At 47.9% G+C, this 25,050-nt stretch overlaps 12 protein-coding genes across 13 annotated transcripts; 6 read left to right on the top strand and 6 right to left on the bottom strand.

The window, feature by feature from the left end:
- Nucleotides 1-271: 271 nt before the first annotated feature.
- On the top strand, nt 272-4,078 carry FOIG_13957 (kinesin family member 18/19). 2 transcript variants are annotated; one of them, XM_031215136.1, is made up of 4 exons: nt 272-602; nt 653-692; nt 742-861; nt 912-4,078. In XM_031215136.1, exons 1-4 carry the CDS (start codon nt 548-550, stop codon nt 3,787-3,789), a joined length of 3,093 nt encoding a protein of 1,030 aa, XP_031055162.1. In that variant the 5' UTR covers nt 272-547; the 3' UTR covers nt 3,790-4,078. The 2 variants fall into 2 exon arrangements, with proteins under 2 accessions (XP_031055162.1, XP_031055163.1); XM_031215137.1 differs by having other exon boundaries at nt 742-4,078.
- Nucleotides 4,079-4,257: 179 nt separating this feature from the next.
- Nucleotides 4,258-5,437, top strand: FOIG_13958 (uncharacterized protein). Its single transcript, XM_031215138.1, has one exon. It carries the CDS (start codon nt 4,456-4,458, stop codon nt 5,332-5,334), a length of 879 nt encoding a protein of 292 aa, XP_031055164.1. The 5' UTR covers nt 4,258-4,455; the 3' UTR covers nt 5,335-5,437.
- A 657-nt stretch (nt 5,438-6,094) lies between these two features.
- Nucleotides 6,095-6,560, bottom strand: FOIG_13959 (uncharacterized protein; the record flags this gene model as incomplete). The annotated part of the gene is made up of 2 exons (XM_031215139.1): nt 6,095-6,305; nt 6,445-6,560. 2 exons carry the CDS (start codon nt 6,558-6,560, stop codon nt 6,095-6,097), a joined length of 327 nt encoding a protein of 108 aa, XP_031055165.1.
- Nucleotides 6,561-7,771: 1,211 nt separating this feature from the next.
- Nucleotides 7,772-8,946, bottom strand: FOIG_13960 (uncharacterized protein; the record flags this gene model as incomplete). The annotated part of the gene is made up of 3 exons (XM_031215140.1): nt 7,772-7,911; nt 8,200-8,555; nt 8,867-8,946. The coding sequence occupies 3 exons, from the start codon at nt 8,944-8,946 to the stop codon at nt 7,772-7,774; spliced, it is 576 nt and encodes a 191-aa protein (XP_031055166.1).
- Nucleotides 8,947-9,176: 230 nt separating this feature from the next.
- FOIG_13961 (uncharacterized protein) lies at nt 9,177-9,939 on the top strand (the record flags this gene model as incomplete). Its single annotated transcript, XM_031215141.1, has 2 exons — nt 9,177-9,251; nt 9,295-9,939. The coding sequence occupies 2 exons, from the start codon at nt 9,177-9,179 to the stop codon at nt 9,937-9,939; spliced, it is 720 nt and encodes a 239-aa protein (XP_031055167.1).
- A 2,476-nt stretch (nt 9,940-12,415) lies between these two features.
- FOIG_13962 (uncharacterized protein) lies at nt 12,416-12,920 on the top strand. Its single transcript, XM_031215142.1, has one exon. It carries the CDS (start codon nt 12,688-12,690, stop codon nt 12,886-12,888), a length of 201 nt encoding a protein of 66 aa, XP_031055168.1. The 5' UTR covers nt 12,416-12,687; the 3' UTR covers nt 12,889-12,920.
- An 852-nt stretch (nt 12,921-13,772) lies between these two features.
- Nucleotides 13,773-13,988, top strand: FOIG_13963 (uncharacterized protein; the record flags this gene model as incomplete). The annotated part of the gene is made up of 1 exon (XM_031215143.1): nt 13,773-13,988. The coding sequence occupies one exon, from the start codon at nt 13,773-13,775 to the stop codon at nt 13,986-13,988; it is 216 nt and encodes a 71-aa protein (XP_031055169.1).
- Nucleotides 13,989-14,268: 280 nt separating this feature from the next.
- FOIG_13964 (uncharacterized protein) lies at nt 14,269-15,165 on the bottom strand (the record flags this gene model as incomplete). The annotated part of the gene is made up of 1 exon (XM_031215144.1): nt 14,269-15,165. One exon carries the CDS (start codon nt 15,163-15,165, stop codon nt 14,269-14,271), a length of 897 nt encoding a protein of 298 aa, XP_031055170.1.
- Nucleotides 15,166-16,447: 1,282 nt separating this feature from the next.
- FOIG_13965 (uncharacterized protein) lies at nt 16,448-16,846 on the top strand (the record flags this gene model as incomplete). Its single annotated transcript, XM_031215145.1, has 1 exon — nt 16,448-16,846. One exon carries the CDS (start codon nt 16,448-16,450, stop codon nt 16,844-16,846), a length of 399 nt encoding a protein of 132 aa, XP_031055171.1.
- A 533-nt stretch (nt 16,847-17,379) lies between these two features.
- On the bottom strand, nt 17,380-18,868 carry FOIG_13966 (uncharacterized protein; the record flags this gene model as incomplete). The annotated part of the gene is made up of 3 exons (XM_031215146.1): nt 17,380-18,156; nt 18,215-18,597; nt 18,664-18,868. The coding sequence occupies 3 exons, from the start codon at nt 18,866-18,868 to the stop codon at nt 17,380-17,382; spliced, it is 1,365 nt and encodes a 454-aa protein (XP_031055172.1).
- Nucleotides 18,869-20,175: 1,307 nt separating this feature from the next.
- Nucleotides 20,176-21,066, bottom strand: FOIG_13967 (uncharacterized protein; the record flags this gene model as incomplete). Its single annotated transcript, XM_031215147.1, has 1 exon — nt 20,176-21,066. One exon carries the CDS (start codon nt 21,064-21,066, stop codon nt 20,176-20,178), a length of 891 nt encoding a protein of 296 aa, XP_031055173.1.
- A 739-nt stretch (nt 21,067-21,805) lies between these two features.
- On the bottom strand, nt 21,806-24,775 carry FOIG_13968 (uncharacterized protein; the record flags this gene model as incomplete). The annotated part of the gene is made up of 1 exon (XM_031215148.1): nt 21,806-24,775. The coding sequence occupies one exon, from the start codon at nt 24,773-24,775 to the stop codon at nt 21,806-21,808; it is 2,970 nt and encodes a 989-aa protein (XP_031055174.1).
- Nucleotides 24,776-25,050: the final 275 nt, after the last annotated feature.

Below are 25,050 nucleotides of genomic sequence, written 5' to 3' on the forward strand. Positions count from 1 at the left end.
AGGGGTCTACCAGCATCTCGAGCTTTGAGGTCAACAACAATAAAGCCACAAATAAGCCATCAACACCTGGCACGCATCTCCATAACATGACTCAAATTCCATTGTTTAATAGCTTCTCCAGCCTCACCTCCAGGGGCCAAAAAACACCCGCATGAATACCACTTAGAGAACCCCTGATAAAAACGGAGCTAAGGCGTCACCACAGCAACACCTCCGAAAAAGGTCGAAAAACAAACCAGACGTCACCTACAACCGTGCTCGGCAGCTCTGAATTGATTTCTCTACAACTACCGCCCGGCTCGTAGTCTGCTACTACTAACTAACGACAACAGGTACACAGAGCTATTCGTCTTTGTTTCTATTTTTTTCTTTCTTGTTCGAGTTCATTTTCGAACATTGTTTCTATGATCATCTGCTCTGCATCGAGCGTGCCTTTCTTTTAAGCTTTGTTTACTCTTAACGGCTTCACGGTTCATCGATACTGAAAGCTTGAGGTGGAAGAGCTTGGGACTGCATTGGCGTCGGAAATCGAGCGAAGAAGGATATCATGGCTGTCATGGGCGCTTCAGCTGCTGCTGGGCAGAATTCCATTACTGTTGCTGGTATGGTTTGCGCTCGTTGAGTGCGGTGCTGGAGCTGATCGTTATTATAGTTCGAGTTCGACCATTTACGATTCGAGAAGCAGCGCAACTGTAAGCAATACGCCGATATTGTGGAGTATGTTTATTAACGGCGTGACAGACAAAAGAACGATGACGGAACTCTTTTCCTCGGCGATGGCTCCCTCGCCGCCGCACCTACACCAAAGCTGCACCAACGCGGCATTCGAAACGTTATCAAGGTTGTCGATGATCGTTGTTTGTACGCGCATCGTCCCCACTACGACAAACGCAAACGCTGACCCATAACAGAGTCTTTGATCCTCCCGAGGACAGCCCCGTACAGAAATTCTCCCGCTCAGTCCTACCCTCATCGAAGAAGGTCAAAGATCAAGTCTTTGCTTTCGACCGCGTCTTCGACGAAAACACAACACAGTCTGATGTCTATGAAGGCACTACTCGAACTCTCCTCGATAGCGTGCTCGATGGCTACAATGCGACCGTTTTCGCCTACGGCGCTACAGGCTGCGGAAAGACACATACCATCACTGGTACATCGCAACATCCCGGTATTATCTTCATGACCATGCAGGAACTGTTTGAGAAAATTGAGGAGCGCAGCCAAGACAAGGTGACCGATCTGAGTCTGAGCTACCTTGAGATTTACAACGAGACCATTCGTGATCTGTTGGTTCCTGGTGGGAGCAGGGGTGGATTGATGCTCAGGGAGGACAGCAACCAGGCTGTCACTGTGTCTGGATTGACGAGTCATCACCCCAAGGATGTCCAGGAGGTTATGGACATGATTGTCCAAGGAAACGAATACCGCACAGTTTCTCCTACCGAGGCCAACGCTACTTCTTCCCGATCACACGCCGTTCTTCAGATCAACATCGCTCAAAAGGACCGATCAGCCGGTGCCAGCGAGCCTCACACCATGGCTACCCTCAGCATTATCGATCTTGCTGGTTCCGAACGAGCATCCGTTACCAAGAACCGCGGCGAGCGTCTCACTGAAGGTGCCAACATCAACAAATCCCTCCTCGCCCTCGGAAGCTGCATCAACGCCCTTTGCGACCGTCGACAAAAGCAGCACGTTCCGTACCGAAACAGCAAGCTTACCCGACTGCTCAAGTTCTCCCTTGGCGGCAACTGCAAGACCGTCATGATTGTCTGTGTATCACCATCAAGCGCCCATTTCGACGAGACACAGAACACCCTTCGATACGCCAACCGGGCCAAGAACATCCAGACCAAGGTGACGCGCAACGTCTTCAACGTCAACCGCCACGTCAAGGACTTCTTGGTTAAGATCGACGAACAGATGGCTTTGATCAACGAGCTCAAGGCCCAGCAGAAGGACGCCGAGGCTATGTTCTTTGCCAAGTTCCGAAAGCAATGCGACAAGAGGGATGCCATGGCTCGGGAAGGAATTCAGCGATTGCGCACCGCCTACGAGAACTCTGCTCCTGAGCGTCAAGAGCGTATCACCAACATGAAGCGTCTCAAGGCTTTCGAGCGCCGCATTGGTATGCTGTCCGGATGGATTGCTGCCTTCGACACGGTCTGCGATGAGCGAGGTGATGAAGATGCGATGCCCGAGAACCTTGTCGCCATACGAAAGACGGCTCAAGGTATCCTTGTTGAGTTGGAGAACAGCCGACATCATATCCACCAGAAGCTGGAGAAGTCCGCATGGGACCGAGCCATCGACACAGCTCTGTCGCACAGCTTGCAACAACTTCAAGGTACCGAGGGTGCCGACAACGGAGAAGCCGACAACTTGACCCGCGAAGCTGAGCTGATCAAGGCCAACTTCAACCGCGAAGCCTACGGGGAAGTCTTGGAGCAGGACAAGGCTGGTGATGCTGCCATGATCCAAATGCTCCTCACCGCGCAGTTCGACATTCTCGCATCACTTTCCGATACGCTCGGCATGGATGAGGAAGAAGCCGTCGCTCATGCGAAGGAGATGATTAACCGTCTCCTCCAAACCGGCTTCACAGCTGCCGGTCAGGTCGTCAAGCCTGATGGTTCGATGCCCGTTGTCGAAGTCTTCTCCCCCAGCAAGCGAGGCACACCCAAGCGCAAGAAGGCCATTGCGATGCACATCAAGCCTGTTTCGGCTCCCAACTTTATGCCCGCGCATAGCGACCACGCTCCTGTCAGCCCCATGAAGGGATCCCCACGAAGACGTAAGGTGTTGGGAGCCTCCAAGAAGGGCGTCAGCTTCACGCCAGTGAAGGCTAAGAAGAAGGGTGGAGTCCGATGGAGGGATGATGAGACGGAGGAGGGCACATTGGAGGACTTTTCGAAAACTCCTCAGAAGTACAACTCCTCCCCTGCGATTCCCTCACCCGAGAAGCCAATCGTCGCACCTATCATGCCTTCATACCTCGAGCCCGAGACATCAACAGTCGAGGAGTCAAGCCCCAGTCTCGAAATTCCCGAGGCTAGCAGCTTGGGTGCGAAGCCTAGCAGGTTCCAGGCCGGTTTCCTTTCCAAGGGACCTAGACATTCCCTTGCTGATGGATCACCCAAAGCACCCACCATGACCCTCAAGCTCGAAGCTTCACCCGATATCCAACGAACACCGCCCCTGCGATCTCTGGATGTCACTAAGAGTGGCAATTTCTCACCATCGCCATCGGGTCTCGGTATTCCTAGAGCGATTAGACGACTTCCCACGATACACGATGAGAACAACCCTCCCGGATCTGGATCTGATTCCGAGACGAGCACTATCGATGCCCGAAAGCTTCAGACCGCCCTCCGAACCGCCATGAAGGAGAAGGCTCGTAGAGCGAGCATCATGGCTGGTACAACAGCATCCAGCACCAAGCGAGTATCGTCGATGGGATCCTTGCCTGAGCGTACCGGACCCAGGCCTAGTCTGCCTGCGGCCCTCGCCAGCAGCGCCAACGGTATCTCTCGACTCCGCCGAGGTAGCGCTGAGAGGAGACGAAGCCCCCCGATGGCGTGCTCCCCCAACGACTTCAAGATAGACATGGCTCTGACACCTGGTCAAGCTAGACGCATGAACATGAACAACACAGTCACTCGAATGGAAGGCCCTGGATCAAGTCCCCAGGGTGGCATGGCGGGCAGTGCGCCGCGACGAATTACCATTGGTACGGGAGGCGGAGCTGCTCATCGCCGACAGGACAGCAGAGGCTATACCTTGCGATGAGCGATTGATATGAGAAGGGTGAAACGTATGTGTACAGATTGAGATTGAGATTGCCTCGATGGCCTTGGATGGGTGCGTGCTTGATTGTTTATGAGCCCGGAGTTACGGCTACGGCGTTTGGGGCCTTGCATGATCTATGTAGATTGGTATGATGTGGCATTCTTAGTGTATCAACACAACTTGAACATTGCTCTTTCGTCATTCCGCGTGAGGCTATCGCCGAAAGTCTTACATCAACTGCCCCGAGTGATGAAACAAGGTTTCTCCGTGATCAGCAATTGGTGTATTGGTATGGGCTGCTTACTCACTTCCGAAAAAGCGATTAAGCATAAGCCATACCGCCACACCGGATGTCGGGATGGTGTTTTAGTGGTTGAGTGGACTGTTAACGCCGAAATGTGGCGACGCTAACAATCGGCGATAGTTGGGAGATGGGCAGTCGGTGATAGAATGATGATGTTGAGGAGTTCTGGTCGGAGATAATGTCATCAAATGAATTGAAGGAGATGGATGGGATGGTAAAAGTATATAAATGAGTGGATGTTTCGTCTTAGGATGGATTCAACAACAATCATCACTTGTCTTACAAGCTTCATTATAAGCACTTCGCACCCACACCAAAGTCACTTACACGCATCACTCTTATAACAATCTCACAACCTCAACATGTCTTCCCCTGTCTGGTTCATCACAGCCGCCTCTTCAGGCTTCGGCCATGATATCGCGCTTCACGCTCTCAACCTCGGGCACACCGTCATCGCCACCGCACGCAGCACATCGCGTGTCCAAGATCTCGCTGACGCAGGTGCACACACGCTCGCATTCGACGTAACATCTCCCCTCTCTGACCTCGAAGCCATCGCCAAAGAGGTCTTCACTAAGCACGGCCGCGTCGACTATCTCATTAACGCAGCTGGATACATCCTTGACGGTGCAGTGGAAGAGGTTTCGCAGCAAGAGCTCTACGATAGCTTCAACACCAATGTATTTGGTATTTTCAACACCATCAAGGCTTTCTTACCGGGAATGCGAGAGCAAAGTATCGGCCAGAATGGAAAACGCGGTACGATTGCTACCTTTGGAAGCATCGGTTCTTGGAGAGGCGGCGCAACATACTCTGTCTACTCCATGGTGAAAACCTGCATGTCCTCCCTCGCCGAGTCCCTGCGCTACGAACTCGAGCCCTTCAAAATCGTCGCCACGGTTGTGGAACCAGGTTACTTCCGCACTAGCTTCCTTAACCCTGGTGTGAGGGCCGTTACGAAGAAGCGATTGGATGTTTATGAAGATGAGAACACGCCTACGGGTAAGACGAGAAAGATGTTGGAGAAGACGGATGATAATCAGCCTGGAGATGTTAAGAAGGGTACCAAGGTTATCGTTGACATTCTTACGGGGACGGGGGTTGGAGAGGGGAGGGAGGTTCCGGTTCGGATTGTGCTGGGGAGTGATGCGGATGTTTATATTAGGAGTAAGTGTGAGGAGACGTTGGAGCTTTTGAATGAGTGGAAGGATGTCACTGTTAGTACTGATCATGAGAAGTAAGGATCAGGGTGAGGATGAGGTTGGGAATATGGGGTCTGAGTGCAATTTGATTTAGGTTGACCAAAAGATCCTCATTTCCTTTGCATTACCAATAAAAGAGAAGCAAGAAGATCCAAGGCTTCTTTTTAAAGAACACAACTGCTTAGGTGTATTAGGTAAACTTTAATAAACTTAGGATAAGCTTAGTGATCTTTAGAGTATCTACTCATATTTAGGCCCTAAGTTAGGATCGGAGGCTTTCTTGATCCCCAAGACATGACCGAGTTCAACATCCATATGTTTACTAATCAGCATTCCCTTGTTCTTCCATCCAATTCTCAAGTTCAGATTCTCCAAATGAAAGGAGCTTGGTGTTTCTGGCTTGATCCTCAAGGAACGTCTCCCCCGCGTCGTCGGATGAGGACACATATTGGACGGCTGTTCGCTCGCGGCCGTTGCCAGGCCCCTGGAATTTGAGGACACAAGTCTCAGTAAGCTCTTGAGCATTAGACCGTTGGTGGTGGTGATTATTGGGCTTATTGCGATTGTTCCGATGATGAGGATGGCACGTTCATACTTGTTAAGCTCCGGGGGAAGTCTTAGTCTATTGCACGGCAATGCCAGATGAGATCTCGCCACTCCGAACTTGGCTAAGAAACGCGCTGGAGATCGGGATGGCGCATTGCTTCGATGGCACTGTTCTGAAATGCAATCTGGACTATGATCACAGATGCCACGTTGTCTCGTCGTTTTGCCCAAGCTGCGTATTTCTTGGCCACGTTTAGGTCTGGAGTGAAATGGCACATGGCCTTGGTCCTGCTGAGTCTGTCGGTAGGGCTGACAGAAGGACACAAATTCTGTTTCTGTTGAGAACACCCTGAGGATCGAAGAGGCCGTCGAGCCGTGCTTGATCCATCGCTTTGTATAGCACAGTGAAGCCGTCCACGACTAATGGCCCTGCAAGTGTGTGTATACCTCCGGAGGCTGATCCACTAGGTTCGTTGTTAGTATGTTGCACATATCCTAAAGGGTGGCAGAAGACTCTAGTCTAAAGTAATCCAAGAGCTGGATAATATCATCATACTTTAGGGTAGTTTAGGATAAACTTACCTAGGCTTTGACTATTCTTACTTGTGGATCTGTATAGAGCCATTAGGCGGGTTGGGAAGATTGACAAGGTCAAGATTGATCAGCTGGGCTGCATCTCTAGGTGCGAGGATCTCCCCGAGGGAGCTGTTGCGGGTCATAGTCTGGTTCGGTAGGAAGGATCGACAATTTCGAGGAGGTGATAAGAGGTTGAAGGTGGTAATGATGTGGTTTAAGCCTGCCTTATATGAAAGATAAAGTGGACCAGTTAAGTTATTGTTTAAGTTTAGTGCACCAAAGAGACTTTGGTCCCCATAGGCGTTATTCGTAGTTGGGGCCTGTGGCTTGGAGATCATGACTACTACACAGAACCTAGAGTCTTAGCTAAGGTAATTGGACCTTATCCTCATGATACGATCTTGGTCACTGAGATAGGTCTAAGTTTTGTGTGGTGATTATAAGCTCTCAACCACAGGCCGCAACTGCAAAATATCTAAAGCTTGCCCTCGTTACGGGAACTACCAAGGTTTGGATTTACATCTCGTTTTGTCACCATGTCATCCATCCTTCTGCGATATCAGGAAAACCTTGCTTCTCCAAGTGCCTCTGGACGCGTCTTCTGAATCTCATCTGGAATCATGATCATATCCAGGAAGATCTAGACCGCCTGAAACACGGAACTTGGTTCTGATCCATTCACGAGTAAGGAAGTCAGCCGTCTCCCAGTCTATCAGCCCGAGCGAACTGTCTGGGGTATTTATGATGATGTTCACGGAATACAGATCGCAATGACAGAAGATAAACTTTGAGCAACTCATTCCCAGTTCTTTAAAGTTTCTCAGCAAAGTCGCGGGACTACAATCATCCGACATCCCACGCCTCCTGAGGCAAAGGTCTGATAAGGGCTTGCCATCAACACCACAAACGCTATCAGCACACCGCATTGCTAGTTCTTGGCAGATGTCCGCGATCATAGTGGCATATTCCTGTTTTATTACTAAGGTCTTCAGTGTGGTGATATAAGCTCTCAGCCACGGGTCTCAACTGCAAATAACACGTCTCAACTTAGACATTTATTACATCATCCGCTGTAGACCAATCATCACAGTGGACCCATAGGACTGACACGCCGCCAAAATCGTCGACTTTCCTGATGCCGCTCTCGGTCGAAAGTGGCTTAGATGGTGGTACTGGAAATGCAGCGCCCGAAACACTGTACAATTGTCCTTCGCGATCGCTCCAGCCAGGACTGTGGGGGGCATGGATGGAAATGAGAATATTCTCTCACCGCTCTTAGGGTCCAAGTCTAGTTTCAAATAGAATAAAAAGATTACGATCTGCTTTGCCGATTCCAAGTTTGACATGTCTACCATTAAACAGCGTTCTGCTTCTTAGGTCTTCCTCGCTTCCCTGTCGCACAGCCCTTTAAATGCTTGCGATGTTCGACAATATCATCAGTGGCAAGGCCACAAATGCATGTGAACGGCCTTTTACCACTGCAGTTCTCTTTGTCTATATGCTTTAGGTGACCATCCTTTCGCCCATTGGGATACCCACATCGGCAGACATAGAGAGCACCGGAATGTTTGCTGTCGTGATGTCGTTTCAAGGTCCTTTCGTTCTTAAAAGACAAATGCTGGCAGCCTTCTTTCGCGCAACGGAAAAGTCCAAGTTTGGGAGGGGACGTACTAGGGCTATTCTCGTACCTAGCTGGTTGCGGAGACGGAGCATTATTGCTCGCAAGGATCGTAAATAAGCTTCGTAATGGTTTTGAATGTTGCCGGTGCGGAAGAGACTCACGTGTCGCTTCCTCACGGGACCTTTGAGAAATGAATGGTTCGGTGAACAAAAAAGAAAAACCGCACAGATTCAAGACACTGGCCACTTGCATAGGCTCATCGGAAGATGGTAGTAAGTAAGTGTATGATTCCTGTTCGGTGTTGGATTGAATGAAATGTGAAAATGTGGTACCGCCCAGGCCCTGGTGATCGATGTCTTGGGGTAAATCACGGCAAAGTTGTGATGCGCCATGAGGTTCCTGAGGGGGGTTGACAATTTGACCCGGTTCCGAAAAGAGATAAGGATCAAGCCATATCTCGTCATCTTCAATACCGGCAGGGTTGGAGAATTGTTGTAGATGTTGGTTGTAATTCAAACTGGATCATGTGTGGCATTTGCAGCACATCCACACATGCACAACTTAATGCGCCGCCGATATTTGAAGTTGCGCATAGCCATGACGATCACGTGGCTCAGCACTTCAGTTGCGGAAAGGGTTCGACTTGTTGGGATTTTGCTTGCAAATGGAATGTAGTTTCCTTCCTCAGAATAGAGGATGGATGATGGTAGTAGCGTATTGATGAAGGGAGGAGGCGGGTGGGTGGTTGTCTGAGGATCACAATTGCTTTCGCTGCGGCGAGGAAGCGTTTTTATGCTGAACTAAAGAGCTCAGGAAGACTACGCGTACCGCAGTCTCAACAGACCGCCAAAGACATATGCTAAGTCTCCGATTCGTTGGCCGTCTACTTGCTTGACCGACTGTAGCATGGCTTGAAAAGCTGAATGAAGGCCATTTATCTGATTGGCGCAATCTGAAAAGCAGGCCGTGCATTACCATGGCCAAGACTCGAGTACTTTTCGTGCAGATCCAATCAGATAAATGGCCCTTGGTCATCCATAAGTAGACATTATGGGTCTAAAAGAACGCCGAGATATCAGATTAGACAGTGTTGTGCTTGTAGGGAGGTTCTTGTCAGCGCTACCAGCATATAACAGCCATGCAGTCTCACTTTCAACCTTTTACGGCAAGAATCTTTTTAGCATCAAAGAATCTCTTCTTGAGGGTAATGGAGGTAAGATATCAAGTTCGCTTGTGGTTCAAGCTGACCGTGCCAGCAATATCAACAAACGGCCACTGGCACCACACGCCATGCATTGCAGCTGCCTGAAGATGATCCCGATAACACGACTGTGAATCTGATCTTAGAAGACGAAGACGATCCTGGTTATTCTCTGATGATTGGAGATCTGATTAGGAGGGAGAGACACGCCGATGTCTATTCTGTGTATGATCCTGAAACTGGTGCTAAAGAGTCGAGAGCAGAGGCTCGCGCTTTTGTTATCGATAGAGTTTCAGGGAAACTGAAAAAGTATCGAAAACGATGCACGTACCGTCTAGGAGCCCGAACGTACTTTTCAGCGCCATGTCGCGGAGCTAGAGTCATAATTTATACGACCAACTCCCTTGATGTTGCCACAGCCAAAGAAGGGACCCCTGGTTTGAGCGAGTTCTCCCAGAGGTTACCGAGTGGGTCTAATGACAGCTCGACTCCTTCAGAAGGCCAACAAGACGAACGAGACCAAACCCAAAACACAGACTATAAACGAGAGTCAAGACGAACGCGGCAGCTAGAAAGGCGACGAGCGAAGAGGCATCAAGGACGTACAGAGAAGGATTTGGAAGGGGTTCCAAGCTCTCAATCTACGGAGCCCATTGGAAATGGAAAACCCATGAACGAACCAGTTCTCTCGTCTCGGTAAATCACCTTCAGGTTAGCTATACTACAGTATCTTCTCTACGACGACAAAGGAAAACCTCGCTCGGCTCAGGCTTCAAACGATCCTGCTACCGGGTTTCGTTTTCTGAGAGTGCGGAATTTATTTCACTTGACATTCTACGATCTTATAGAGTCCAAGATAGAACAAGTCGATCAGGGCTTTCCGTTGATTATTCGTTGCTCAGGTTACGGAATTCTTAAAGACCTCGAAGAGTTGCAAAAAGAACTATCGGAGATGAACTACCGTCAGCTGTTTTCGGGAATACACTCTGCACTTTCGGCATTCACGACATCAGATCTAAGTCTGGTCAAAAGCACAAACCATCGATTGGCAATCCTTGTTTATATTCAGTCAACCCTGCCCCTGATTATCAGTGACAAACAAAAGGTTAATGAAATTGCGCAGGACATACGAGCTTTCGTTTAGGTGTGTGCGCCGCCATCTTGCTCTGTTGCTGTTGTATCGCAAGATCCTTGATTTTCCTGGTACTGAGTTGGATCGTCTTGGGGGACGCATCAGAGGCACCTTCTTATACCCTGTGACGGCGGGCAATTGAGTCATCTTTTAGGTTTCCATGATATCAGCTTTATGCTGTAGTAATTGGTCAGGCATTGTGGTATAATGTCTAAGTTGTGAGCAAGATGTGTTATTTACAGTTGAGACTTGTGGCTGAGAGCTTATATCAGCACACAACACTTAGTTAATGAAATGGCACTTAAGCATGTGGATATGAGGCCTGGGGCTTATACATACTATGATGTTAATACTCAAAAATAAAGAAGAAATAAAGAAGAAATAAAGAAGAAATAAAGAAGAAATAAAGAAAAGAAATCTAATCTTATCTCTGACTTCTTTTTTAATTTTATAATAACAACTCGTCCTCTTGCTTATCTAAGGGTCATACTCAAGTCTTTCTGTTTATGTCACATGCAGGGTTGTTGAGGTGCGTTCCATGTAACCATATCGCATCATCGTTCTGCTCCATTGGAAGACAGAGAAAACCGGCCGATCATGTTTAAAGCTTTCCTTCCTAAAGAGCTCCGTTAAAACAAGCCATGCATCCATCTCTTATTCATCGGAGTGTAGTGCCTGCAAAATTTAACATTTCACGACAACGATGGTCAAAGAGTGTTTGTTGAAATAACTCTATCTCACCTTGGTTGAATTGATCCCATACAGGCATTCCAATTTAACCTTCTTCTTTCCCAAAAGACCCTTCTTCCTTTACTTGTCTCTTTGCGTTTGATATTTGAGAATGAATGCTTGAATTCTGACTGGTGATTAAAAGCTCACGAGCTCTGAGCCATAGGTCTCAACTGCAAATAACATATGTAGCTCACAGTTTAGACATCATAAAGAATGGATTTAGTTAACTGTAACATATCAATTTCACTTCGTAAGAGGCTCGAAGAACTCTATAATCATGGGAAATGAAAATAACAAACCGACCTCAGGGCCTCATGCCACACGTAGATGACACTATTACAATTTAATAACCCAAAAAGAAAAAGGAGAAGAGAAAGATATAAGATCATCGAACAAAGTTCACAAGTATTTGCGAACATCTGCACAACGTGCATGGACAACCGAAAACCTAGAGACGTGAAACACAAACTGCAAGCGCTCAAGAGGACCCCCTGCACTAAGGATGCCTGTAAGAAGCATCCTTAGTGCTAAGTTCTCTGTGCTGATTTAAGGCTCTCATTAAATCAGCACAGAGAACTTAGCACTAGGGTTGCGTCTCACAGGCAGCTCCTTGATACAGGTTATCACACGACCCAGTGGAGTCGCGCTGGCGACATTGCCTTCCATGTGACACCTGAACGTATCAACGTATGGTTCTTGTTCGGAGTTTCAGATTCTTCCATTGGTCGTCACCAAGTGTTTTGGCGGCCTTCCCCTCCTCTTTCTACCACATTTGTCGATGTGGTGCTTGTGCGTGTTAAGCTGACGAACTGCATGGCCACATGGGCATCGATAAAGCCCGTGGCCAGTGCAGCTGTTGCTCTCAAGGTGTTTACAATGCTTATCTTTTCTTACGCACTGTCTGTCACAGCGACAGACATATGCGGCGCCCAAATGTAACTCAATCAAATGTCGCTTCAAAGACCTCTCGTCCTTGAAGGGCTTACTGCAGCTTGTTCTGCCACAATGGAAGGGACTTGAAATGTGATGAGAGACTATGAGGTGGGCACTGCTGCTTGTTAGACTGGTGGGAAAGAAAGATCATGTTGATACTTACGAGTGAGAATCCACGTCGATGAAAGGCTCGGCACAGAAGTCGCACCTGTGCTGAGCCGTATTGGATGCAGGGCTTGACGTGGTAGATTGAGAGGATCTCTTCTCGTACCCAACGGATTCTGGCGAGTTGGACGTAGGAGCATTGTTGCGGGGAGAGGGGTCGCACAAGGGAGGACATGGTTCTGGCTGTTCCAAAAACAACAAGTTTCGACTAGCTAAAGAATGTAGATCGTCCTGAGACAAGTTTGAAGCTTCTTGAGTAGTGTTGAGAGCGGTGTGAGGCTCATTGATTGAGCGTCGCTCAGATGTCGGACCCAATGTGGCTGAGGATGTGAGGCATGCGTCGAGCGCTTCGACACAGTAGTCGTCATATCCATAGTTAAAAAAATGGTTGCTCTCAACACTAGACAAAAGCTGGAATTCAGTTTCCCATACGTAATCGAATTGCCCTTGCGCGTCGCCGATGTCGCTTGTCCAGGGTTCTAAGTGATGATCATTTTGGTCTTCTTGAATGGGGGAAGCGCCAAGCCTATGCTTGGCGCTGACACTCCCACGAGATGGACCTTAATGGCTAAGAACTCAAGTGTCTGCTGGGCAGACGAGCATCAGAGCAACGAAGCGCAAAAGAGCGTTCTGGTATCGAGTACCATCGGCCTGGCAGGTGTTGAGCCAGCTGGCTTCACTAGATAGTGGAGGATAATGATAAGAGTAGTACAGAGTTTGGAAAAGTGGGCGACAGCTGATTGAAATAACTTGTTGTCAGCTGAAAATGCTTGCCCGAAATTATTCGTGGCTCAGACCCAGGGCCAATTCTGTGATTCGTTGACCGTGAGTGGTACGTAGATGTGAGATGGGGTTGGAATCGGTGAGACTTTCATGGAGTGAGGCTTGTTGATATGGATAGTGGGGTAAGGGGGCCATTTATCTGATTCGTCAGATCCGGGGCATAAGACTATCCAGATGCATATACTGAAGGGCCGTTGATCACTCTATCCTTGCTTAAGCATCATCACACCAATCAGAAATATGGCCCTGAGACAGCCTCGTTCTGTTCAGCAAATCACCGACGACTCTGTAAATGCTCATATAGTTCACGAATCCGAAAAACGGCCCTGATGGGGCCGTCAATGGTTGGACCAATAGCGAAACTGGCCCTGACGCTTTTGTAAGACCAAACAGTTGAGATATCCCAGACAATTAGAGGGGGTTACAGAGAAACATCCAATACGAAAAATGGCCCATGTCGAGCCCAAATTGAATTAACAACACGGCAATGTCTTTCGCCTACCTAGTCTGTCTTCAAGAAAGCGTCAGAATGGATATATAAGACAGCGTTCATCACAAGAATGAGCCTTTCTTCTAGCCCTCCAGTGTCACAATAACTACCAGCCTTTTTCTTGATTGGAATTGTCACTTCCTACTGGCCTCTGTTTCCTTTCTTACAACAAAGCCTTTAGAATGCTGTCGTCGCAGAGAAATGCCACTGCTGAAAAGAAAGCAACTGGTCCAAGCGTACCGCAGAACCCTAAGGAACATGGAAGTAAAGAACAAGGTGAGCCCAGTCCTACACGACAATGGCACATATCAAATCTAACGTCGATCTGGACTACATGTCACCAATGTTAGAATGGCTGCGCCAGAGTGGCGAAGATGAACCGTGGAGGGGTTTCACGGTCGTGGCCACGGATAGACAGAACTGGCAGAGTCATGTTTACCCGGCTCAGGATCGTTCTCAGACCTGGAGTACACAAGCAGAGGTTGGATCCCAAGAAGAGTCATCTACAGGATAAATGTGCCATCGGAGAGATCAAGGGCATTGCAGGTCATTATTAGGCGTCACCGATGCCTTTTGGGCAAGGAAGTACGACAAATGTTTTAAATCAAATTCCAGTTATTGCAATTTTTATTGACAAAGCAACCCGGGCTGCCATTGGTTTCATGGGAGGGAAAATGATATGGTAAAAGTTTGCCGTACAAGTAAAAATCAGGTGCTCTTCTCTCCGAAAGAGAAGCAGGCTATACATGACCATAGAATTGCCTCGAATCGGAAGCCAAGGTGCATAAACCTCCTCAAATCGCAGCAACACAAGCATAGGTATCCTTCCATATATTTGTGCAATCCTCGCCAACTGCAGGATTCCACTGCGCAAATTGTGCCATGGTAATCTTGTAGTGTTGCAGAACGCTGTGGCACGTAGTCCCGGCACCGATGTAGTGGAACTTCACACAGTTCTTAACCAAACCAGCCTGGATTGGTGAAGGCGTCGTGAATCCATTGTCGCTGGTAATGCCTACTGGGTTGGGCTTGGTGTTTGTCGTTGGAGATGAAGTATAGCCATTGACGCAGACGCATGCGTTTGTCCCCTTCCACAAATTGGTGCAATCATTTCCAACGGCAGGATTCCACTTGATAAAGTCGGCAAGGGATATCTTGTGGTAATCGAGAACGCCTTGACAGGTGGTCGTGGTGGTAACGTAGTGGAATTTGTTGCAGTTTGCTACCATGCCTTCTTGGATGGGGCGAGGGGTTTGAATGCCACTTCCAGAATACTCATCCGCAGGAGAGGGTTTCTGGGGAACAGTAGGCTTTGCAGTTGACTTCGCATCAGAAAGGGGCTTTGAAACAGACTCTGCCTCAGAAGGAGCATCGGGTGTCTTGTCGGGTGATGGCAGAGGAGCAGACGTAGGCTCTGTCGTCTTGGAAACAACACCGGTTGGTTCATCCTTGTCGACAGTCCCATCGACACAGTAATAACCGACTGGATTAAGCTTAGGACACTTGAGATCCGGATTCAACGACTTGAGCTCATCCACAGTCATACTCCAATCTTTGGCAAAGGTCGAGCATGTCTGGCCAGGTAAAGGATAAGTTTCATAACCGCACTTTACAGCTCGGCGAGAAGGCATGGCAAGAGCATAAGATAGTCGGAGGACAAGGCTCGCGGCCAGGAGTGCGATGAGATGCATGTAGTTAGCTTGGAAGATGGATGGGAAGGAAGATGAAGAAATGAGTACAGATATTGGTTGGTAATAACACGTTTACTGATCTAACTGGCCCTTCTTATACTTTTCAACCCCCGCAGCAAAAGAGTTATGTTCTAGGTTTCCCAATTAGTATTTGTACTGTAGGCATTGGTCATACATTGTGACAGAATGTCTAAATAGTGAGCCGGATGTGTTATTTGTAGTTAAGGCCTGTGGCTGAGAGCTTACATCACGACGCAGAACTTAACCTCGTTCCCCACAACATAGACTCGAACTCGTCATGATGATGAAGACTTTTGGTCTCGCCACTATGTGTCCGTTGGCGATAAAGGACTTTCCTGGGTGATCATCGTCGTAGACTATAGTTCTTTCTTAAGGTTATTGGTTCTAATGTTAACTTAGTTAATAGTTTCCACCAACAAGAATTAGGAAGGCTATCAGCCAGGCCGGAGTAATTGTTCGGTCGCGGCCCGAAGAGGAGTGCTGGGTTTTACCTGAATAAGGTGATGATGGTCGTGGCACTGACGCCGAGTCAGCTTCTAGGGGTTGAAGTCTCGAAGTGGATGTACATACAGTCCCTCGCCGATGATGCCCATCGTTTTCTCTTACCGAAATCCCTAGCTTGTATCTCTTCTTCAACCCTCCATCATTTATCAGATTTAAGATTATGATAATATGGGAAAGTTTGATTGTTCATATTTGGAAGAGAGCCTCGCAACGCCGATCGTTGTTGGAGAGGTGACACACCTGGCATTCCTGCTGGGAGCCTTGATATACCTCGTACAGCATGGAGTGCTTTTCTCTTCCGTTCATGTTTGGGTCAGGAGCTGATAAATTCGGTAAAGGATGTCCTTCAACGATCGGAACTGTTAACTCGGTCGTCGGCTTGCAAGTATTCCCGTCCGAATGATCAAGTGACAGTTTCTACTCATAAGAACCCCGATGCTGATTGAGGTATATACTGGCTTTTTATGACTCTGAAGGACGTGCTGACTTAAACAGTAAGTATATTGTGGGACCTGGCGCTTAATAGTCCCAATTTGGAAAAAGCTGTCATCTCTCGGGATACGTTACGATGCCGACGGGATTTCCGGCCTGTCAGCATAACGTATAAGCATGGCAAATAAAGCTTATCTATCCAAGGTGTCCGAAACACATTATTTGGGTATAAGAGAAGTTCATAGTCGTAAGTAATAATGCAATTAGTGTTCAATTCACGTTTATCAAAATCATATTTGTCACCAGCAATATTTTTTCAAAAACCATGTCCGAATACGGCTCTTCAAAATTTCTCGCTGGCGGATTGAAGATCTTCGCCATATTCTCCATGTTCACCGGGACAGTCGATCTGATCACCGGCCATAAACTCATTATACCCGAATCAGAGCGAGCTCTCCTCCCAACCCCAACCCTGGCCTTCGTGGACAACCAGCTTCGATTCTTGGGAGCAATTTGGAGTGGATATGGAATGATACTCTGGTGGGCGAGTAGTAATCTCCAAGCGAGAAAGATTCCTCTTTCTTTGCTCGGAACTGCTATGTTCTTGGCTGGTATTGGTCGCTTGACTTCAGGGCTGAGTCTGGGCTGGACTCCATCGTGGCTCAAGATTGCTGCTGCTGCGGAGCTCGTCGTTCCTCCTTTGATCTACCTGTTTGGATTCTAAGTGTGCAACAAGAGCCCTTATAGGGGCGGCGGGCTCGCCGCTTTGGTAAAGTCTATCGCCTCGTTGCTTATTCGGTGGCGCAGACTGAGTCGGACTCTGGCCTGATAGGAGAGTGCACAGGGCATCTTCGTTACATATAAGTCGATAGGATTGCTATGGATGTTACTGCTGTGCCACTACGGCGCTTGTGCAAGAAGGGAGATGGAATGGCCACTCTTTGCTCTCAACTCAAAAGGAATTTGCATTCAACACATGAAATGCCTGCTTATCTCATGTTTCTGGAAATGAGGCTATGACCAGAACAAGGTACTGGCAGGAATGAGTTGCCAGTATGAATTCATTGATATTTGCGCTTACGATTAAAGAAATCTTATAGTTAGGAACTTGGGTTTGTTGTACAAGAATGTATCAAATAAAAATAAGTTATGTCTAAGAAGGGCCCTGAATAAATATGTACATATGTCATCTTCCTCATCTCCTAAAAGTATGATATATATAGGTAGCAAAAGTTTAACAGCGACTGTTTCTTTAGCTCATTTAAGAGGAGTACCCTTGCGGTAGTCACAGTCCTGTCTGTCGAAGGGGCTTCCGCAGCCAGTAGAGCTGTCATGCTCAACAAAGACAGCAGGCAAGTTGAAGAAACATCGGGGAATCTCTCCCTGAACAAGGTTGCTTGTGTCAACCTCATCGCTATCACCCTTGTTCAGTGCGCAGTCGATGACAGCCTTGTAGTAAGTCTCGCGATCACCCAAACCGAAGGAAGCCATCTTCTCGTAGATATCAGCACCAACCTCGGTCCACTCTCCCTCACGAATGGGGTTGGGATCGTTTCGCATGATGTACCAGCAGTACTCCTCGCCATCACGGAGCGGCAGCCACTGTCGACCAGTGGAAAAACCGCAATCCTCACGCGAATCTTTACCGCCAAGCTTATCAGCAACAAGGTGCAGCTTGGAGGCTTTCATGACGTCGTTGGCGACCTTCTTCTGGATGTTGTTGGTGATAGAGCCCAGAGTGACGCGCACGGTCTCGACGTCATCGTCAAGAAGGAACCAGCCGCCGTTGAAGAACTTGGCGATCTTGGTCTCATATGTGTCCCACTTGGGGGCGGGGAGAGAGTTGTACTCATCGTCGCTTCTACCGCCTCCGGTAGCGATTCGGAGGGTATCCTCAAGCTTGACTGAGGCGGACTTAAAGAGGTCGGCAAGGCCAGCTGATATAGTAGCAGCACCATCATCCTCATCATCGCCCAAGGAGAGACCGGACATGATACCTGCCAGAATACCCATACCGGCAGAGATGCCAGAGCCCTGTATTGGTGATGGTCAGTAACAAAAAGATTGGAACTGGACAGAAAGGGTAACTTACCACTCCAGGAACAAGGCCGCCAAGTGCATTACCCATAGTTGCAGCTGCAGAAAGCCAGCCCTTCATATTGCCTCCTCCATTCTCATTTCCGCTAAAGTCCTTGAGCATCTGCCCGATCTTGAGGCCATTGACAAGAGTCTCAGTGGTCAATTGGCGGTGCAACTCGGCGAACTTGCCATGCATGCCCTTGACGGCCTGAAAAGTCCAATACGAATTCTTGCCCACAAATGTCTTGCCGTACTTGTCGAACTGCTCTTCGCAGCCGATGCCGCCCATGGGGTTGCAGCTGGTTCCGATGAGAGCGCAGCCGCTAGCACCGGACTTGCCGTCAGTGCCCCCCATGACCTGATCTTCTAGATTCTTGACCCAGTTATTCTGGTGCTCTGGGGGGTATAAAAGTTAGCATTTTATTGTCAAGTTGGGTGTAGGTGAAGGAGCAAGATGCTTACCCCAATGGCTCTTGATGAATAGCTCAAGGGATACACCGGCAGCTGTGTCTTCCCAAAGCTTGTCGACGCCCTCGACGGTCTTCAGGTCCCATCCCTTGCAGAATTTCTGCTTGTCGTTGAAGATATCATTCGCATCCCGCTTGGAGAACAGGGGTGAACCCTCTGCCGCGGCGGCAAGAGCCAAAAGGGCGGTGGTGGTCTTCATGGTGAAGATGTTTTGTGGGAGATAGATTGACCTGTGGGGAGGTATAGCGAACTGAGCCGATGAAGACTTGTCTCAAGCTTTTTCATTGAGTAAGAGAGGGCATATATATATTCTAACTATTGCATGGTTCAGCCTTTTTGGTACCATGTTAAACTTGAGCTTGGCAGCTGACATGAACGTTTGGCGAGATAAGGCTTGGCATCGCAGCACTATTGGAGTTCATGTGTATACTATGGAGACTTGCGGTGCATTGAGGATTGCAAAGGATTCCTGGCCCAAGCTTACAGCCACTGTGATGATCCGATTGATCCCAGCGTGTAAGGCTATAAGGCGGCCGTTGAGGTGGGGGACTTTTATGGAGATGGTGTGGCTATCACAATTAATGCGGCTAGGGACTAGGCTAGGATTGGGATCCGTAACAGGGTATTCTAAGATACATGCTTTCCAAAGCCAAGGACTTTGTGTTTCCAACGGGAATTACTCGGTACTGAGGTGGGCCGACTTACACTGCAATAGGCATTCAATACAAGAGGAAATAGAGTCGTAGCTGGATATGTCATTTGCAGCTGAGACCTGCGGCTGAAAGGATAATCATCCCATATTGCTTCGTCATAGTTAAAGTTGGAAATAAGCATAACTAGCTGTAGCTATTGTGTAGATACTTAAGGACGGCTAAGTTTACCCTCCTGTAATTAGCAGCCCCCAACCAGTCTAGGAGTAGTCGGCACAACTAGTCTTCCCGTCTATCCGTAGTTCGGCGTGTTTTATCAATCGACCATGGGCCCCTGTAACGAAACAGGTCGCTAATTAACATGTTGCCAAGAGCTTAAACAATCCCAAGTGCTACGTGGAGGGCTCGTTAATTGTTATTTCCATCACACCAGAGTCACGCTACAGCATAAGATTGGGTACTTCCCCAGATCATGACTCGCCAGCTCGCCAATAATGCCTCGACATGGTGGGGTCCGGCAGATGTATGTAAGACGGAAACCCCTGGGAATTTATAAAAGCCCGAACGTCTGACGTCCAAGGTAGCAGTTGGTCTTACGCCAAGCCAATCCTTCACCCTTCAATTTATTAATAATATAACAACCTGCATAAGATTGTTAATAGAAACCACCTGCATGCTCAGCCTCACTTGATGAACTTGTGTCCTCGCATAGATTGTAAATTATCAAGGTTCTAAATAAATCTATTTCAACCTAACAATAGGAATACCTCTATATCAAAGTTTTGTACTGATTTGATAGGCTCGAAAAGGTTGGGTAAGCTTGTCCCTCTGTCAAGTGACTCAATTCTAGATTTTTCTAGTTGGCATTGGGCCAAAGAGAACCACCATTGTTTCCGTACTGGCACTGCCTGTGATCATTACCTTGACAACCGCTGTCACACCCCAGATTGCCCTGGTTGACACCATTGTTGTTGCCGATCTGATTGACGTTGGCATACGCATAATTATGGTCGTAATAAGAATCTGAGGCTCCTTGGCCCTGACCAGCACCACAGTGCGTATGTGTCTGATAGTTCGCGTATCCATTGTGATAAGACATCAAGGGCTGGTACCAAATAGAATGGCACCCCGACTGAACATTGTTCCACTGGCATGTTCGGGTATCAGTCAGAGTGTGCGTCTCACCCCATGAGAACTCAAAAGATGCCTCGATAACTTCGCCAAACTTGGCGCTCAATCCAACAGTCCAAGTTTGAGAAACGGAGAAGCCAACTGCAATGGCCTCAGTACACTGATTGCAGTAGAAGCAGTTGCCAACTTGGTGCCAAGCTTGGTACCAGTAGCCCCAGTCGTTCTGATCCCACCACCGCTGGGTCTCGCTCTTGCAGATTCGAGGGCCAGACTCTCTCTTCGTGAGGTCGCTGATGAATGCGGCAGATCCATCGCGGACAGTGTGGCCGGGCTTGTGCTTGACGCTCTTGACTTTGTTCTGGCGACGGATATCTTTCAGTTGCTCGCGTGTGTATTTGTTGCGGTGGACCTCGACGGTTCCGTCAGGATGAACGATCTCCGTGATGACATCGGATGATGGTCCGCGAATCTTGAGGCAGATGGGGTCCGTGGTGCCTTCGACGCATTGGACGAATGTAGCGTTCTCTGGAGGCTCGGTGTTGTCCAGCCTGATAGCAAGGGGCGTGGCATAGCCGACTGCTACAAAGGAAAGAACCAGAGTACTGAGGGAAAGCATGATTGTTGACTGTAATGGATTGAAGCAAATGCTGTTTCTTGAAGATGAGCTTGAAAGTCTGACTCTTTGTAGAGACCAGTATCCTCTATATATAGTGATATATAAGCGGTAAAGATTACATCCATTGGAGCGACATCTCAACAGGCTTTGAAGCTTATCACGATATTATCAACACTTTACATCGCCTTCCATCCATAAGATGCCGCATACCCGTGAGATACACATAGAGATCATATACAAAAGATGCCGTGTATCCGTAAGATAGAGCCATTACAAGTCTTCACAATTCAGCCGCAGCGGCCGACGCCAAAGGGACAACTCACAACAGGCCAAACGATGATTTATATTGCTCGTTTGGGTGATTTAAAGCCTTACAAAGCAAACTCTGTTCAGCTGAGAGATGTTCTAGAATCAATCGAATAAGCGGCCCGCTTGCGGGTATTGGGGGCTGCATAATAAGTGGGTAATGTTTTCGTATTCAGCGAAGCTTGGCAGGGGTGCAGATGGGTTCGTCGCTGTAGGTTTTGCTGCTCAAAATGGAAGGTGTGATTTAGAGAGGATATCAACTCAGAAACGAAGCCAATGGCAGGAATTATAATGATCTCTTCAAAGAGCAACTAATCGTTATATTCAATTTAGTCATGCTGCCTAAGCATAGCTTCTCAGCGTCCAGTATGTAGTTGCGTGTTGCAGCGCAAAAATCCGAATTACATTACATCAAGTATCTCATCCAGTATTGTTAGAATAAGAATAATTCCCTCTGTCTTTTTCCAGAAGGCTCCGAAGAATCATCTGTAGAAACCCTCCGTTTTGTGTTCCTCATCTCCAGTCCCATTCCCAGGGGTTGCTTTATCGGTCTGTTGCGCCCATAAGAAGGGTCTTTTAGCTGGTTTTCACACAATCTTTTCACCTCCCCCCATTCCTCTCGATTTTCATGACCAATTCCGGCAAACCGGTCGATTTCTTCGAAAAGCTGGCCAATCTCATTTGCGTCGAGACCTTGAAGGCTTAGCTCCGCACCCAAAACTGTCGCTGACTGCCATCTCCCCATCTCCTTGTCTCTATGTAGTGTACGTGCATCTATAGTCAAGATAAGCTGCATCAAGTGCAACTTATCCATGTCCCATGAGGTATCTCCCCAATTGAAGTAATCTTCTAACAATGGATGTATCATAACGTGATAGATCAATGGGAATGTGCCCTGAAGAATCTGTCTGTCATCCTGACAGCTGAATTGGTGACAAATATTAGATACACTCTGTGCAACCCGGCAGTCCCCTAGCAATGCAATGTTTGGTGGACGAAATAATAAATGCCCCAGCGAGTTCTTGTTCTCGAGGATAAAGCGAACGACATTATACATGCCCATCTCGAGAGCAAGCGGGAAAATCACCGACAAGTCATCGCAGTGTCTGTGGCATTCTTTATCATGTCGTAGATATCGCAGATCCTCTGGTGGCGACCACGAAGTACCGACGCCATACAATTTTCCAAAGAGAAATTGCAACCTGGAAAGAAGATGGACTGTGATCTCAGGCCGACATCCACTTATGTCTCCACATTTGACAGGACGCAAAGCATTGAGAAATATCGTTTCGACGTCCGAATCGGTGTAGATCATTCGACACCAAATTTCGGACAAGACTGCGTAGCTATTGAAGTCTTCGCCTTCAAGGTCTCTGAAGAGGCTGTTTGAGACGTCTGGCTGTAATAACATGTCGTACACAGTCCTGTGCATGAATCTGACAGCGCATATTTCATTGCTTTCATTAAAGTGGTCAACGTTGTGGACTTCGAGTAAGCCACAGCACCGACTCCTTATTCGGCCCTCCATAATTCGGCACTGGACTTCCCTTTCTCCGGAAGGAATCGGTGAGAGGTTTAGTCCTGATAAACTTGTGTCTTGGCCGAGGCCTTGCTCGTATGTCAAATGCAGACCCACGGTTGGAATAGGATCAGCTAGCTGGCATCCCTCATTGGTATAAACGAGTTGTATGAGCTTCATAGCTTCTTGCTTCCATCTTGGATCGATTTTCACAAGCATATGCTCAATGAGATCCTCAACCTCTTTGGGTAACTCATCAACTCTTTCTTTAAGCTCGGCTATGGTACAAAAGTCATCACACCCCTCGATGACTGACCGGCAAGCGAGAACGACCCAGAGGAAAACTCCGGATGCCTTTTCAACAAGCTTTTTCGTAATAGCTTCAGTTTCAAGGGGTGGGAGTCTAGATAATGTCGCCATGTAAGGGTGGGAAGCCACGGTATCGTCGACATAGGTAGTAACATCGTGTTTCGTCAAGTCTTGAAGCCTCATCATAGGCCTTTGAGAAAATGCTGTGAAAAATGCCGGGTGCGGTCTACTTGAAACTAGAATCTTCACATTCGGAAAAGATTCAAGCTCGCTGATGAATCTTGCAATGTCGAGATCTTTTCCTTCATATTCATCAATACCGTCTATCAAGAAGAATATCTTCTTATCGGCATGAAGCGTTGAGCATAAATCCCTCAAAGCGGCTGTCATCTCAGCAACAGGTGGAACTTCAATGTTCTGAAAGCTTTGTTGACTGTAGCAGGCTTCACGCCACATATGAGGAAGAGCGCTTTCGGTGGCACTTGGTTCATGCTCCAAAATTTGGTATAGCAGACTTCTTAAGAGCCCAGACTGTGACTTTTGCTCGGACCTTCCGAGAGCATAGAAGAAGAAACTTGCGAAGATCAGTTCAGAACCATTGGCCCAGGTTCGAATCAGAGCATGTGTTTTATCATGCCGATCGAGGTACTTCATCAGAGTTGACTTGCCACTCCCGGCTTTTCCAGAAACCCAGTAGAGCCCAGACGCGCTCTGTAACCAGGTGTTCAGATCATCCCACTGAATGTAATCACTAGGCGAATCAAGAGCCCACTGTAGAGTTTGGTAGTGAGGCTCCTTGATATTGATTCTTCGGTCGTCGTACGAGCGGAACCAGAGAGAGCGGAAGATACAAGATTGGATAAGGGCGGACTTAGCAGCGGTTGCTGCCTTGCTGATGCTTGGCCGTGTATTTGCTGTTGCTTGGATGACCAAGTCAAGTTCGGCAAAGTCCTTGATGTGAATCATATCATTCTCGCAGGGAGCTGTTTCAGATTCTACCGAGAGCGGAACAAGATTATTCAAAGAGGTATTGAAGTAGGAGAGATGATCGATGAGATAGTTAAATTTGTCCTTGTCGACGATGACCCAACGGAACTGCTTAGTAGTTCTTTTGAACTTGCTGTACCGATCGGCATCTGTGGCCTGGATCTTGAGCGCCTCAAATTGCTTGAGGAACCTTGCGAATCGATGAGAGCTGGCGCCTTTGTAGCCCGTTGTCGAATCAGTGAGGGGATGCTCGGTGGTAGGCCTGGTAACATCGACTTTCTTGAGACCATAGTCTCTTTGTAAAGCCTGGCTCTCACTCAACAGATTTTTGACGCTTTCCAGCACGCGCGAAACAATCTGTCGGGTATCCTCATCGCAAGATAGCGTGTTCGTAGAGTCCTGCTTTAATAGGCCGACCCGCTCAGACCATTGGAGAAATAGCATCCTCTCAACATCGAGCTTTGTGTCCAGTATGGCTGCATCTTTTCCAAAGTCACGAGCTGCTGTGATCATGGAAAAAAGGTCGACGCAATCTTTGAACAAACTGACTAGGGCCACGGCCCCGAGGGTGAGGCCAGCTACTTCCATGGCACCGGTGATTAATAATGTGGTAAGCTTATGATAGCTCAGCGGGAGATATCATTCCAAGAGATGAAAACACGAATACCCTAATGAGTTCTATTAAAGATGGAAGAAGATGGAAGCGGTGAGTTTGGAAATGCGAGATGGAAGAGCAACAGATGTGGAGGTGGAGATTATGAGCAAGGCATACTTCCAAATTGAGACGTCAGACAATGGCACAGCCTCATTGAGATTTATTGGAAACAAGCCTTGGGCAGAATCAAAAGGTTGACCAATAGGTG

The sequence above is a fragment of the Fusarium odoratissimum genome, assembly GCF_000260195.1.
Source record: "Fusarium odoratissimum NRRL 54006 unplaced genomic scaffold supercont1.37, whole genome shotgun sequence".
NCBI lineage: Eukaryota > Fungi > Ascomycota > Sordariomycetes > Hypocreales > Nectriaceae > Fusarium > Fusarium odoratissimum.